Source organism: Tupaia chinensis, unplaced genomic scaffold (genome assembly GCF_000334495.1).
Source record: "Tupaia chinensis unplaced genomic scaffold, TupChi_1.0 Scaffold143247_2, whole genome shotgun sequence".
NCBI lineage: Eukaryota > Metazoa > Chordata > Mammalia > Scandentia > Tupaiidae > Tupaia > Tupaia belangeri.
In genome coordinates, this window is record NW_006203092.1 from 368498 (window position 1) to 383608 (window position 15111).

The following is a 15111-nucleotide window of genomic DNA, read 5'->3' on the forward strand; positions in this document are numbered from 1 at the left end:
TTCCATCTCTGTTAGCTTTGACATTATGAATGTTCTAAATTCCTTATCAGACATTTCCATGATTTTCACTGAACTGCTTGTGGAAGAAGAAGAGTTACTCTTTTCCCTTGGAGGAGAGGTATTTTCTTGTTTTCCCATATTTCTTGTGATCTGGCGGTGATTTCTTGTCATCTGATGGATGGTGTGTTTCTTTCAAATTCTTGAAATTCAGTCTGAATGTTCAGGAGCAAGCAGACAGAGGTGAACTAGAATCTTGTTACCGTTCTGTTGTGATCACTGTTGCAGCAGATTCAGTAGATATTGAGAAATATTTTAACCCTATTAGTATTTAGATGTTTAGCTACAGTGCTCTTAGATCCTTTTAGTTCACAGGAGCCATGTGGAACCTTCTTCTGAAGGCCTGGCTGTTTCTGCCGCTAGCTTGTTTGCTGGAGGCTCAATTATCAGTAGAAAGTCTTCATTTCTCTTGTGCCCTGTGATACCTAGTTCACAGGAGCCATGTGGAACCTTCCAGACATCTATTTTTAAAAGTGATTAATTTTTGGCACCAGCAAGTGGTGTAATGGTTACATCACTGGACTCCACATAGCCTATTACAGTCTGAATCCCAGATCTGGTAGCTTAAAATTCATGCCAGGCACATGTGCATGTGTGCCCAATGTCCCAGGAGAAGAATGGAGAAGGGATTGCAGCATGGCCATCCCTCCAGGAGGTGATTTCTTACTTTCTGTCTCTCTGTCTCTCTGGTAAATGCACATGTCCTATACCAAAAAGTATCTCAAAAAGGAAAAAAGTGATTGGTTTCATGTATAAACTATTTATAGTACTTTTGAATGGTAGCTCTGAGAACCATGTATTTAGCAGCTGCCAGCAAGTTAGGGTAGCATCACCGGGGTTTCCCCTCTCAAATGGATGAAGCAGTGTATGCATGTTATAGTGTTTGTGAGTGTTTGGCATGAGGTATGTTTGAGATCATTTCCCCTCCTTTTGACAAATGAAGAAAAATTTGCAGATAAAAGTTGAGTACATACCGAAAGCACTTTAGGAACCCCAAGTTTCTCTGTGGAGTGGTCATTCAGGACTAGGAGCATAAGTCAGGATTTGCAGGTATTTATGTTAATGACGAAGGAAGGTGGGGGAGGAGAGACTTCCCTGAATAATGACTAATTATATTGATTGTATTAAATTCTGTCTCTTTCTGTTTGAATGTTGTCAGGTCTTTGTGATATAATATTATTATTCAGCATTGGCCCTTTGAATGGTGGTTAAAGGAGTTGAACAACCATGTGGTTCAAATCTCCACTCTGGCAGCTTGTAAAACACACTGGGCATATGTGTGTGTGTGCCCCAAATTCCAGGAGGGTGGAGAAATGGAGAAGGGATTGCAGCAAGACCGTGGTCTGTTGAGGGGTACTTTCTTCCCCTCTCTCTATCTTCCTGTTTCTCACTGGCAAGTGCATGTGCCCTCTAGGAAAAAATTTTTAAAATTACTATTAGCGGTAATAAAGATATGTTTTGGAATCAGCAGTTAGCACGGTGGTTAAGGCACTGGATTCCCACATGATTGGCTGGGATTTGAGCTTTGGACCCATCAGCTTAATAATCACACCGGGTGTGTGTGCGTGCATGCCCAGAATCCTGAGAGGAGAAGGGATTGAGATATGGTTATACCCCTCGGGGAATGATGTATCATTTTCCCTTTCTCTTTCTTTGTCTCTCTCTGGTGAGTGCGTGCCCCTATTGGGTAAGAAATATAATATATACGTATACACACACACACACATACATATGTGTGTGTGTGTATATATATGTATATGTATATGTATATATATGTGTGTGTGTGTGTGTGTGTGTATATCTATATATGTATATATATGTAACCATGAGACAGTTTATAGTTAGTAATTTATAAACAATGGGCACCTACATCTACTGTTTTAAGAAGTAGAAAGGGAAGGAACTACCCCTATTATATAGCTAAAGACACACTTATGAAGGTTCAGTGGCTTGCTCAAAGTCATTAGTTTGACAGTGTGGACTTGGGCTGGCACCTTCACGGTTCTTCCCTCCTCGCCACTGCTGTGCTTCTCCATTACTGTGTAGTTGTAAAGATCATGCTCGCTGCGGGTCCTGAGTGTTCGCTGTGCCCGGTTCGATGCAGAGCCTCTTCCTTTCATTTCCCATTTACTCCTTATAATGGCCTCTGAGGTCTGAATGAAGAGCAATTTGTTAGTTCAACTTCAAAAAGGAAAATTTTCTTTATTGGGAAACTTACATACAGAGAAAGATTTTTGGAGTTACATTTTTCCCCTGAAAGGTAAATTTACTTTTGAGGTGAATTTGAGTAAAGTTACCCCAATGCTATCTTCCATCCATGACCATCTTTTTTATTACTAACGATAAGCAGTGCATTTTGGAAAATAATCTGTTTATTATTACTCTTGAAATGAAAAAGCATGGTCTTTGAAAGCCAAACAGAGCAAACAGAGATATAGTCAATTTGGGGGCAAGCATATGTGATTTTTTTTTCTCTCAGAAGAGTGTTCTTCGTTCTATTGCTGTTGGATTTTATTATCCATTTGAAAGCTAAGGCTCTTTAGTAAACTACTGCAAGATGTTCATCATTGAATTTATTAGGGAGATTCCTTAGCATCAAGAATAATAATCAAGAGGATCTTTAATGAATTCATTCAGAAGACATGAACAAAGATACCTTTTTTAGATAAGTCAATATAAAAATAGAGAATAGTATATGCTTTCCTAACCTTTGATTAAATAACTCAGCCTAGGGTTTCCATCACTTCATCCCTCTACCCATTAAAGGAAAGTGTCAATATAATTTCATATGTGCTTGTTACAAAGTTGTTAGCCTGTTTAAATAGAGTAACCAGGGCATATATGTATAGATACAGTCACTCATTTGTTTCACAAAGATTTTAATAAGTTCCTTCTAAATGCCAGGTCTTAGGCTAGATGTTTAGAATATGATGATGAACACGACAAGCAAGGTCCTTATTCTTCTAGAGGTAAAAGGCCAGGGATGCAGACAGGTATTATACAGATTATCACCAGCCTAGCCATGGTGCTGGGCACCATTAAGTCATTGTGCTCCATAGGCTGGGAGCAGATGGGAGGTCTAGGTTTGATGACTGGTCCAACTTGGAGACTGGATGCTGCAGCATGTGCCTTTAATCCCAGCAACTTGGGATGCTGAAGGATATGTGTTGAAGGCCAGCTTAGGGAACAGAGCAAGACTCTGCCTGAGAGAGTCAAGTGTGGTGGAGCTGGGAGGCTGAGGCAGAAGGATATTGACATTGTGAGACTCTGTCTTATTTTTACTTATTTACTTGTTTGTTTATATTTTTGTGGGGAGGACATTAAACCTTTTTTAATGTTGAAATTTAAAAATTTTATTTTATATATCTAATCACTTTACATTACTACAACTTGTAAAGTGAATTTATCCAACATGAATACTCTTCACACTAGTCCAGTTGAAGATGCTATACACATTATCATCAACAGATAATCATCCATTTCTATTTTCCATGAATGTCTTGCCTCTCTATTTTTCTCTTTGATTCCCTTCCTCTCAAGCTCCCCTTTCTCTCGCCCTCTTTCCACACTGTCTCCAGTATCCATAACCATTTTTCATGCTTCCATATACACTAATCTTTCAGCTTCTACCATAGAGTATGAACAGTCAGTATATGTTGAGTGGAGACATAGAATGTCTCTCTTTCATAGTCTGGCTTGCTTCACTTAACAGTAAATCTTCCATATTCATCCACTTCCTATCAAATGCCAGGGTCTTGTTTTTTTATGGCTGAGTAGTATTGCATAGAGTATATGTACTGCACTTTTTCAATCCATTCATCTGTTCGTGGACATTTGGATTGGTTCCACGTCTTAGCAATTGTGAATAATGCTGGGATAAACAGATGTGCAAGCACCTTTCTGACTGTGTGTTTCCTATTCTTTGGGTAGATACCCAAGAGTGGAATTGCTGGATCATATGGTAGTTCTATTTGCAGATCTTTGAGGAACCTCCATATTGTTTTCCACAGTGGCTGGACTAATTTACATTCCCACCAACAGTGTAGGAGAGTTCCTTTTCACCACAGCCTTGCCAGCACTTACCATTTTTTTTTGAGACCCTGCTTTTAAAACAAAAAAACAAAACAAGATGATCATCAAGATAATTGGTTGAAAGTTAGGTGTGTTCTATAAACAAACAGGGTGCTGAAAGACAGTGAATCAGAGAAGCCCCAAAATTAGCTTGAGTGGTCAAGGATGGCTTCCTTAAGAAATCCACATGGAGCCTGAAGGAAGAGTTAGCCAAGCTAAGGGATGTGGGACAGCGCATACTGGGCAGGCAGAAGAGAGGTTACTTGAGGGCATCGGATGGTGCGGAATGTGTGCTGGTGAAAATGGAATGGAGTGGCAACCCACCCCATGAGGCCAGAGAATTCTAGGAAAAGCACTGGAAGCCGTGGAAGGTTCTGGCAGAGCGGTGACTAGAAAAGATCACTGTGGCTGAAGCGTTTGATAAAGAAACGTAGCAACGAGAGTATTCACAGGCCAGATTTGACAAATAACCTTGCAGCACATACCAGGTTGTGTCTGTGAACTCAGAACAAATGTCCTTCATTCCCATCGAGAAGACTGAATTTTACAATTTTTGCATTGTCTTTAAAATGCAGAGAGCCAGTGTGATCCCATGTTGCTTTCCTTTCCTTTCTACTTGGAGCTTTGTTTTCATGAGTGAGAAGAAAATGTTTTGTGAAGTTGAAACCTGGCATTGATTGAATGGTTATGGAGTTTCAAATTTAATTCAAACTGTTTGAAATGCAGCTGCTGCTTATTGTAAGCTCAGAGAAACTTCCTGGGTGGCGGAAGTTGAGGGAGGAGGAATGCTTTGTAATCACCAAGTAATCTGAAATAAAAATAACTCTGAGACAGTAAGTGTAAATGTATCAGACCACAAAAAACAGAATTCCTCCAGAATGTGTGTGAATTTATTGAAGGATATTCCGTTTATTTTTGTGAATAGTGCTTTATTACATTTATATTTTGTCTGTCTAGAAACAAGAGAGAGTTTTGAGTCCCAAACCCAAACCATATTCTCCCATTCCTACCTAAAATGTCTCTCGTGTGGGGCATTTCTTGAAAGATGGTTCATATGGGGAAAGTTAAAAGATGCAGACCGCCTGGCCGAATTCCATGGCTATTGTTTCATGTGTCTGGAAGATTGAAAATGCCTGTCATAATGACTATGAGCTATGGGTTACTAGTTGGGCAATTTGTCCTTTCTTTCTTTTTCTTGAAAAACGTGCACCTTTTTTTTTGTTTTTTGAACTCTGCTTAGGTATTCCCTGTAAACGATGAGCCACCCGTCCTAAAGGCTGACCTCATCCCCACGATGCATTGCGCAGAGGGTGGAGAGGTGGTCATCACCTCCAAATACATTTTTGCTACTGATGTGGACAGTGACGATTTGAAACTGATGTTTGTGATTGCTCGAGAACCTCAGCATGGGGTGGTGAGGAGAGCTGGAGTCACGGTGGACCAATTCTCCCAGGGGGATGTTATAACAGGGGCTGTGACATATCAGCACACGGGTAAGTGATGGCATCGCAACTAGCAAGGGGTTCCAAGCCATGGGAGAGCCTTTGTTCCACTCTACTGAGGGCTCTGATAGTCTGCCAGTCTCAATGCTTGCTTCCATTAAAAACAAACAAAAAGAAGCAGCAGCGGCAGCCTGTATTCCATTTTTCAAGTCTGATTACGGTACAGAAGTATTTCTGATCTCAGGACTTCCCAACAGTGGCGAAAAGGGAGGTGTTACTTGCTGCTGTGTTCTTGATGCTACTGCGTAGCCCTTCTTTTGGTCAATTTGAAGACTTATTTGACTGTCCTAGCTTATGGACCGATAAATCATAATAGAAATACCTGAAGTAAGTATCCTAAGTAATTATATTATTAACTAAAATAATTTACTGATTACCACTTAGCTCTTCAGAAGTAACTTGTGTGTGTTTTGAGGTCCTGAAAAACAAAGATGAAGACTCACAGATTGTATGACTTGCCCACAGCCCACGACAGTTGAGCACAGATTAACTATACAGCAAACGCTTGTCTTTAGCACGGTACTTATATTGCTGACTTTGTATTATATTGTCCCTCGTGTGACATGCTCAGAGAATGTTAATTCAGCTTCTGGTGGGGACAGCAGATGGTGTGGTGGTTAAAGGCACTGGATTCCTACATGGCCCACTGTGGTTTGAGTCCCGGACCTGGTGGCTTGCTTTCTTCTTTCCCTTTCTCTGGTTAAATTAAAAAATAATAATAATTGGGACCAGCAATTGGCATAATGGCTATGTTGCTGGACTCCCATGTAGTCAACCATGGTTCGAGTCCCGGACCCGGTGGTTTAAACTCATGCCAGGCACGTGTGCATCTGTGCCCAAGATCCTGAGAGGAGAATGGAAGAGAAGGGATTGTAGCAATGCCTTCCACCTTTGGGGGTGATTTCTTGCTTTTTGTCTCTCTCTTTCTGGTGAGCACACATGCCCTATAGCAAAAACCTTTCCAATAATAATAATAATAATAATAATAACAACAACAACAACAACAATGGAATTAAATAAATAAATAATCCTTTAAAGAAAATCCAGCATCTGACATCTGTAAGGCACAGGATTAGGTAGTGTGGGGCTACAGTGGATTGTAATCCAGAACTTTGTTTGAAGGCTTTTTACTCGAATGGGCTCACAGACCCATCACATACTAGGAGGATGTAAAACATCTGCACGTCAGCGTGCCATCTCCACTTGCACACCTGAGGTCTGGGTGGGGAACACTTCCTCAGGTATCATACCTTCTACTTCCTCTTCCTGGCTTTGATCGCACTGTGTTACTATTTTCTGTTTACTCATCCATATGTCTCGTTAACTGAAAGTTCCATAAAGGACCGCGATTGAGTGTGTAAGGAAATAAGAGCTATCAGAATTCCAGCCATTTTCATTTTGGAAGATGCATAGAGAATTCAAGTGGAGAAGTGAGGAGAGAATTCAAGAAAGAGGGATGAAAATAGTTTAAGATTAATTTGAAAAAACGCTTTGAAACAAGATTTTTTTTAAGTGTAGCTTGGGAAAAAATGATTTATTAGAATGTCGGTTGTCTTATGGCTGACTAGTTTAATAGGTGACATTTTAATCAGTCTTTTAGACTTCTTTTTTTTTTTTTTTTCACTTGTGTCTCCCTATTCTCTTATTTGTTTTTAGTCTTAGGAAAGTTTTCATTGGTTATTTCTTTGTCTTGGGAAGCATAGTTTACTGGCTTGATGTCTCTCAATGTCTCTTGAGAGATTAGAGCTAGATAATTCTTTTGATTTCCCCAAAAGATTTCAAAAAAATCAGCAGGAAACAGGAAAGGGCTACAAAGACCAATGAGTATTGTCTATACATAATTTTGCCATCCTTGGCAGGCTTGGGCAGCACAGGTAAATTAGGGGTGAGATGAATCTGTCTTCTCTTTGGTGCCAAACAACAGGTATATTAATTTCTAAATCCCTTCAAGTGTGTTGGCTGTGTAAGGGAATGTTAGCCAGTATTTTTTCATAAGACGTAGTAGAACATTGGGGAAAATTACTTTATATAGAGTTTTAGTTATTTTACTAAATTAGAAAAAATATTGGATTTAAAGAATATTTTGATATTTAAACAATTTTTTTGCAACAGTCATTCTTAGTTGGTGGTTATTTAGCATTTCTGGGATAAATATAAAGAATTACAGTGTTGTCAGATCTGAAGTTCCAGTGAATTATCTGGCCTGCTCTTGTGTTGAGTATAAAGGCCAGTCAAGAATAATTTCATCAGCATTACTTTATTTGCTTTCTGTAATTATAAAAATAATACTTGCCAATGTATCAAACTTGGAAAGAATGGGACAGTGTAATTAAGTTTTGAAAAATCACTTTATTACACATCTCAAAAGATAGTCACTGTTAATATAGCATCTTATTTGTTCTAATCGTGATTTTTTGATATGGTTGCAATTGTGTTGTACATGCAATTTTGCAGATGACTTTTTCACTTATATTATTTTCTAAAATGTTTATTGAAATATCTATGAAATACTGTGAAGTTATAAATACAAGCTTACTAAGTGAATTTTTTTTTCCCATAGGGTGTGTGTACTCGCTGGAGACAGAGAGAGGAAAAGTGAGAAATCACTCCCAAGGAAAATGGCTGTACCACAGTCCCTTCTCTTTGATTTTCCTCTTGGGATTTTGGATGAACACAAAATTTTCAAGCTGCTAAATCCAGGACTTGAATTATGATCAGCCATGTGCGAATCTAGAGTCTTAATTACCACGCTACCTGCTGGCCCCCCAAATTTTTCTTTTAAATAACATTATGATTAACATTTTGTTGTTGTTACTAGAGGGTGCATGCACTCACCAAAGAGAAAGAGAGACAACCCCACTGGGGCATAGTCATGCCACAATCCTTTGTCCTCCATCTCTCCTTCCTGTCAGGATTTTGGGCACATACGTGAATGTATTTTTTAGGTCACCAGGGCCAGATCTGAATTGCAGTCGGCCATGGGGGATCTGGCTCTCTTGCTGTGCTACTGTCTGGCCCAGTATTTTAAAGTGTAAGTCACATTTTTAGAATCATTCCATTAAGAGATCTTCCACTCGGGTTTTTCTCACTATTTATTAAATATACCCCATGCTTCCATTATAGATAAATTACAGTTAATGAATGTGCTATGTTTGCCCTTTTTTTAAATCTTTCATTCCCCCCCCCCTCGCCTCAAGTTCTCATTCCCTACAGATCCTCTCTTCCACATCCCAATTCTCTGCCTTCTCTGTCTGGTAAAATCTTACTCATCCTTCGGTGCTCAGTACAAAGCCAGCAAAGCCATCTGGAAAGACATTTTGGACTTTTCCTGGTGTATCTGCCTTGTCTCTGCATCACTGTCAGTCAACACTTTCTCCATCACCCTGAGTGCCTTATACATAATCAGACTGAAATAAGCAAAATTAACATTTGATGGGTTAAAAAAAAAAGGTTTAATAGTAACAACTTTGTGTGCTTACCTAAAACATACATACATCTGTGAATGCGTGCTAGTCTAACCATACCGCACGCCCTCCCTGCCATTAAACTGTCAGTTCCCCAGGCACAGTGGGCCTCTGACATCCTTTTGAAGTACATTTTGACAGTTTCAAAATATCTGCTTTTTTCTCTGCTGGAGAGCTTAGAGCACTAATTATCACACAGTAGGCATTAAATACTTAACTTGAGTGAATAACGAATAATATTTTAAGCCATTTTTTAAAAAATAAATATAATGGGTAAAAAGCCTCTTTTTTTTTTTGAGAGGTTTTTTTTTTTTTTTTTTTTTTTTCACTATAGGGCACGTGTGCTCGCCAGACAGAGAGACATAGAGACAGAAAGCGAAAAATCACCCCCCCAGGGGGGATGGTCATGCCGCAATCTCTTCTCCTCCATTCTCCTCTCGGGATCTTGGGCACGCACGCACACGCACCCAGCGTGAGTTCTAAGCCACCGGGTCTGGGACGCGAACTGTGGTTGACTACGTGGGAGTCCAGCGGCATAGCCATTATGCTAACTGTTGGTTCCCAAGCCTCTTTGTTTTGACTCCTCAAGTTGAAGGCTGATTGTTTCTTTCTAACTTTCTCAACTTCAATACTGCTTTTCCTCTTTCCTTCAATTTCCTACAAGGGCACGTGCACTTGCCAGAGGGAGAGACAGAGCAGTTGAGAGAAGAGAGAGGGAAGGAGAAAGAGAATTCACCCCCTGGGCCCCAATTCTTTCTCTTCCACTTTTGCATCCTGTTGGGATTTGGGGCACACTCTCACACACACATGCTTGGCATATTCTTCAAGACACAGGGACCAGGATATGAATTGTGGTTAGCCACGTGGAATCCGACTCTTTAACCACAAAGCTACTGGGCTGACCCAGCACTGTTTTTTCTTTTAAGATCAGTTTTCTCATCTTTTAATAATTTATTTGCTCAATAATATTATCACTAGATTTTTCTTGTCATTTTTTAAAAATAGTACTCTGTAGATTTGACCAGTGTACCCAGTGAGGAGCTGATGTCTCTGGTCTTTTGTGCTCTAGTCTTATTGACACCCAAGGCATCACTTGCTTCCTTCTGGGGACTTTCAAGGTGATGCATGAGAATTACTAAACGCCCATGTGAAGAAAGTCTGTCCCCTGGATGACAAGCTTTCCTACTCTGTGCTGTTAGTAACCCAAGAGTAGATTGTCCTATTCACTCATAATCTAATCCTGACATTTTCTTCCTTCTTCCTCTCAGTACCTAAATTGGGGCCATTTTGAATCTCATAGACCTAACTCCTGAAGACTAAAAAGAAGAAGAGAAAGCTAAATCCCATTTCTTTCCCGTCACTATTTAATTTTATTTTTTAGTTTTTTCTATAAGGCATGGCCATGACAAAATCCCTTCTCCTCTCAGGATTTTGGGTGTGTACATGCGCACACATACATGTCTGGCATATTTTCTAAGCCTTAGGTCCAGAACTTGAACTGACACTTGGCCATATGGGATCCAGCTGCCTTAACCACTGCACCATCCAGTTGGCCCACTGTTTATATTTTTTAAAGCCATCTTGACTAGTACATAGCAAGGAAAGTATTGACAAAATGACAAAAATGTAGATTATATTTGTATGTCTTTTATCTAGTATCCTCTGTTTCTCATAAGTGCTATGTAGTGGATGGTTGTTCATTTAAGGTGGTTAATGAAAATGGGAAGACAATTACCAAGAGGACAAGGATAACTTCTGCCTCCCCTGAAGCTACTCACGGTACCAAACGACTGTAAGAGAAGCATGCAGCCATCACGAGTCCAGCTTCACGTCTCTCCCTTGTTTGTTCGTGAACTGTCAGACCCTCATTAGTCCTGTTTGCCCCTCCATATGGTGATGGCTGGCTGGCAGGGATTTCACCAGAGGCAACAGATGGGCAAGCTATTCTGAATTATTTTGATGACGACATTTAATTTTATAGTAATAAGATTGGGTTTTCCCCATGTAAATTCCTTTCTTGCCATTCAGTAGTTGCGGAAGAAGTGTGGGTAGATTTCATCTTGGATAGTCTATATTTTTAAAAAGTCCAGTGTCAGCTATGCTTGTGTCTTCCAGGTGGCGAGACTGGCCTGCAGCCTTGTTTTGACACCATTACCTTGGTGGTCTCGGATGGAGAAGCTGGCCCTTTTGTCAATGGCTGTTGCTACAATGGACCTAATCTATCTGTTCCTGGTCACAAGTCCTTTCCAACCTATGATCTTAACATCACAATACATCCAGTAGACAACCAACCACCTTCAATTGCAATAGGTGAAAATATTTTTTTTGTTAAAGAACTGTTATCTTACCTTGCATCATACCTGTGGTTCAGTGAAATAATACAACACGTATAATTTACTGTCAAAATAGAAGACACCATACAGAACTGCCCTCCAATAATTACCTTAATCCAAATTTGTGATAAACTCCAACTCTATAAAGATTACAGGACAAACGAATTTACTTAATTAAATATTAAGCATTTCTATCTGGAGAAAGAATGTGTGTGTGTGTGTGTGTGTGTGTGTGTGTGTGTGTTGGGACAAGGACATTAGAATCCTCAAATATTTTTGTTTTATTTCACATGGGAAAATACCATTTGCCTGCCAGAGAGAGAGAGAGTAATTTATTTTATCCATAATAATTTCTATTAGAACAGAATGCGTATACCAGAGAGACCATTTATATACATTTAACCTTATTTGCTTTTTAGAAAGTCATCTCTTCATAGGCATTATGTATATGTTCTGCTTCTCAGAAAAAAATACAAGCATATGTATGAATGTTATTGTAATTTGCAAACTATCTCCCAAGCAATGTTCTGGAAAGGAAGCATTATCCCAGCAGAATAATTAAGCACCAAGGCACGAAAAAAATGTTCGTTACGAGCAATTCATAATAGCTCTCAGGCAATTAACGCTCTGACAAACAGAGGTAACAACTGATCTTGAAGAGTACATAAACTACATTTAGTGGCTTATCATTAAAACAGTTTGGCAATTCTTATTTTCATTTGTCACTTCTATAGAGACACAAGGGAAATCAGAGTTCCTTGAGAATGACTAAAGGGCTGTACTGGCACATTTAGTATTTCTGCTGTCTTTCCATTATTGTTTTGCTCGTTTGTACAAGAAAACAAATATAATTCCATAAGTCAAATTAAATTCCAGCCATTACCCCTGAATGTTTTCACTGTAAAGGAAATGCTCATCTCCCATGGAAATGTTTTGCACAGGGGAGACTCCTCAGAGTTAGAATTTCATGATTCCCTTTTGTCCTCGCCTTTTTGCTTGGAGGAATTCATGCTAAGTCATTATTGTGTTAATATTTGCATGCAGGTACCAAGTTCATTGTAGATGAGGGCTTCTCAGCAGCCCTCACCGTTAACCATTTGTCCGCCACTGACCCTGACACGGCCACAGATGACTTGGAATTTGTTTTGGTTTCTCCTCCCCAGTTTGGCTACCTTGAAAACACACTTCCCTCTGTAGGTTTTGAAAAAAGCAACATGGGCATAAGTATAGGTAAGTCATGGTTTCACGGTCAGCAATGACTCACCTATGTTTACAGATGTGATTGGCCAGATCACGCTTACTAACTGGACAAGGGCTTGCCAAATGTTTGAAGCACCATATATATTTGAGGCATTATCGTTATGATTACTGCAGCTGATATTCTCAAACTGCATTATTATTATTATTATTATTATTTTGGAGAGGTTTTTGCTATAGGGCACGTGCACTTGCCAGACAGACAGAGACATAGAGACAGAAAGCGAGAAATCACCCCCCAGCAGGGATGGTCACACCGCAATCCCTTCTCCTCCATTCTCCTCTCGGGATCTTGGGCACACAGGCACACGCACCTGGCGTGAGTTTTAAGCCACTGGGTCCGGGATGCGAACCGTGGTCAACTATGTGGGAGTCCAGCGACATAGCCATTAGGCTAACTGCTGGTTCCCTCAAACTGCATTATTTTTCATTTCATTTTTATTGACTTTCCCCATGGATGAGAATTTAATACAAAATAAGTGGAAATTTTATGTATAAAAATATAAGAATACATATTGAAGAGAGAATGTTTTTAAAGGTCCTCATAGCAACCAGAATATTGTGATAGAATGAACTTGGTGGGAACCAGCAGGTCTCATTCTCATGATCTTTTAGCCTTTTTGATAGATATTGACGGAAAATGTTAAAAAATATTATGGGCGGGACCAGCAGTTAGCGTAATGGCTATGTCGCTGGACTCCCACGTAGTTGACCGCAGTTCGAGTCCCAGACCCGGTGGCTTAAACTCACACTGGGCGTGTGTGCATGTGTGCCCAAGATCCCAGGAGGAGAATGGAGGAGAAGGAATTGTGGCGTGGCCATCCCCCCTGGGGGGTGATTTCTCGCTTTCTATCTCTCTGTCTCTCTCTGTCTGTCTGGCGAGCGCATGGGCCCTATAGCAAAAACCTCTCAAAAAAAAAAAAATCACGGGCAAAAGAGAGAAAGAAAGAGTAAAATGCTAAACACAAGTGATGTTGATTTTGAATCTCAGGTACTTCAATATTTATAGTCCTTGTGCTGTAGGCAGAAACGGAACAACCAAAACAAAAACAGAAAAAAAAAAAACCTAAATCTTCGAGTTTAGAAGTAAACGATCCTCCAAGAGTTGTAAGGTTAATATGTAATAAAAATGAGAAGCTCAATGTTTTTAATAAGTAACGGATTGGCCATTGCTGAATAGTGACTTAGTAATGAAAAGATTTGTAGAAAAAGGTGACCAGGAACAAAACATGTAAAGACAAAAAATATATGAAGAAGTTAATACTTTCAAATAATGTCAAATGGTTGGGACCGTGACTATGATAATTATCCAGAATTAGTTATTCTACATTGTTTTCTTATACTTTAAAATCATACTATACTCCCATGACTATGTTCAAGTACTATGTGTTAGTAAGAATATTCAACAATAAAAAAGAAGCAAATTATTCTCCAAGTCCATTTTGAGCCAAATCCATTTTAAATATGAGAAAGATTGGGTTTGAGATGAAGTGTATTAAAGGGTACTCCATTTCTCCTGTGACTTAATGCACAATTTAGAAATTTTTTCTCTTTTGATTTAAGGCCATGTCAAAATATCAAAATCAGCTAATTCCACTTAACCCGAGCAGTTGCCTAATATGTATGTCAAGTGGACAGATGATTGATGGCTCTGGTTTTGCCTTTATGTGAAAGAGGTGGTCTCTTTCTTGTCCAAGCAGGCCAAGAACTACTAATGTAGACACACTGATTTAATCAAGGGAAGTTGTCTGTGACTTTCACTTCAAGGATCTGAAGAGAGGTCATGAAATCTCTGTGCATCCTGGTTAGCAGTTATTGCTCTCCTGTTCTCCTTCCCACTTTTTTTTTTTTTTAAGGTGCTATAAGGTGCATCTGCTTGCCAGAGAAAGTGAGAAAGGGCAGAAGACAGCATTCCACAATCCATTCTCCTCCTGGGATTTTGGACATGCATGCAGAAGTGCCCAGTGTGTTTTTCAAGCCATTGGATCCAGGACTTGAAACATACAGTAGTCATGTGGGATCCAGTCACCTTAACTACCATGCCACCAGCTGGCCTGCTCCATGCAAATTTGAATTCTTCCCAATTGCTGTGGTTTGGATGTGTTCTCCAAAACTCATGTGCTGGAAACTTTCTGCAATTTTAACAGTATTAAGAGGATAGAAAATTTACAGACCAGCAGATGGCGTAATGGTTACATTAATGGACTTTCAGGTAGTCAACTGTGGTCCTGGACTTGGAGGCTTGAAACTCACACCAGATCTGTGTGCATACATGCCCAAAATCCCAAGAGGAGAATGGAGAAGAGATTGCATCTTGGCCATCCTTCTGGAGCGTGATTTCTTGCTTTCTGTCTCTCTGTATCTCTCTGTCTCTCTGGTATGTGCATGTACCCTATAACAAAAATCTCTAGAAAAAAAGGATAAAAA

General features: G+C 39.6%; 1 protein-coding gene across 1 annotated transcript in view; it reads left to right on the forward strand.

The window, feature by feature from the left end:
• Positions 1 to 15111, forward strand: part of FREM1 (FRAS1 related extracellular matrix 1) — a 182673-nt gene that overhangs the window by 80640 nt on the left and 86922 nt on the right. Inside the window, exons 17-19 of the mRNA XM_006163834.1 lie at positions 5369 to 5621; positions 11210 to 11404; positions 12472 to 12657. Of these exons, the coding sequence (XP_006163896.1) occupies positions 5369 to 5621; positions 11210 to 11404; positions 12472 to 12657 (634 nt within the window). The remainder of the gene's footprint in view (positions 1 to 5368; positions 5622 to 11209; positions 11405 to 12471; positions 12658 to 15111) is intronic.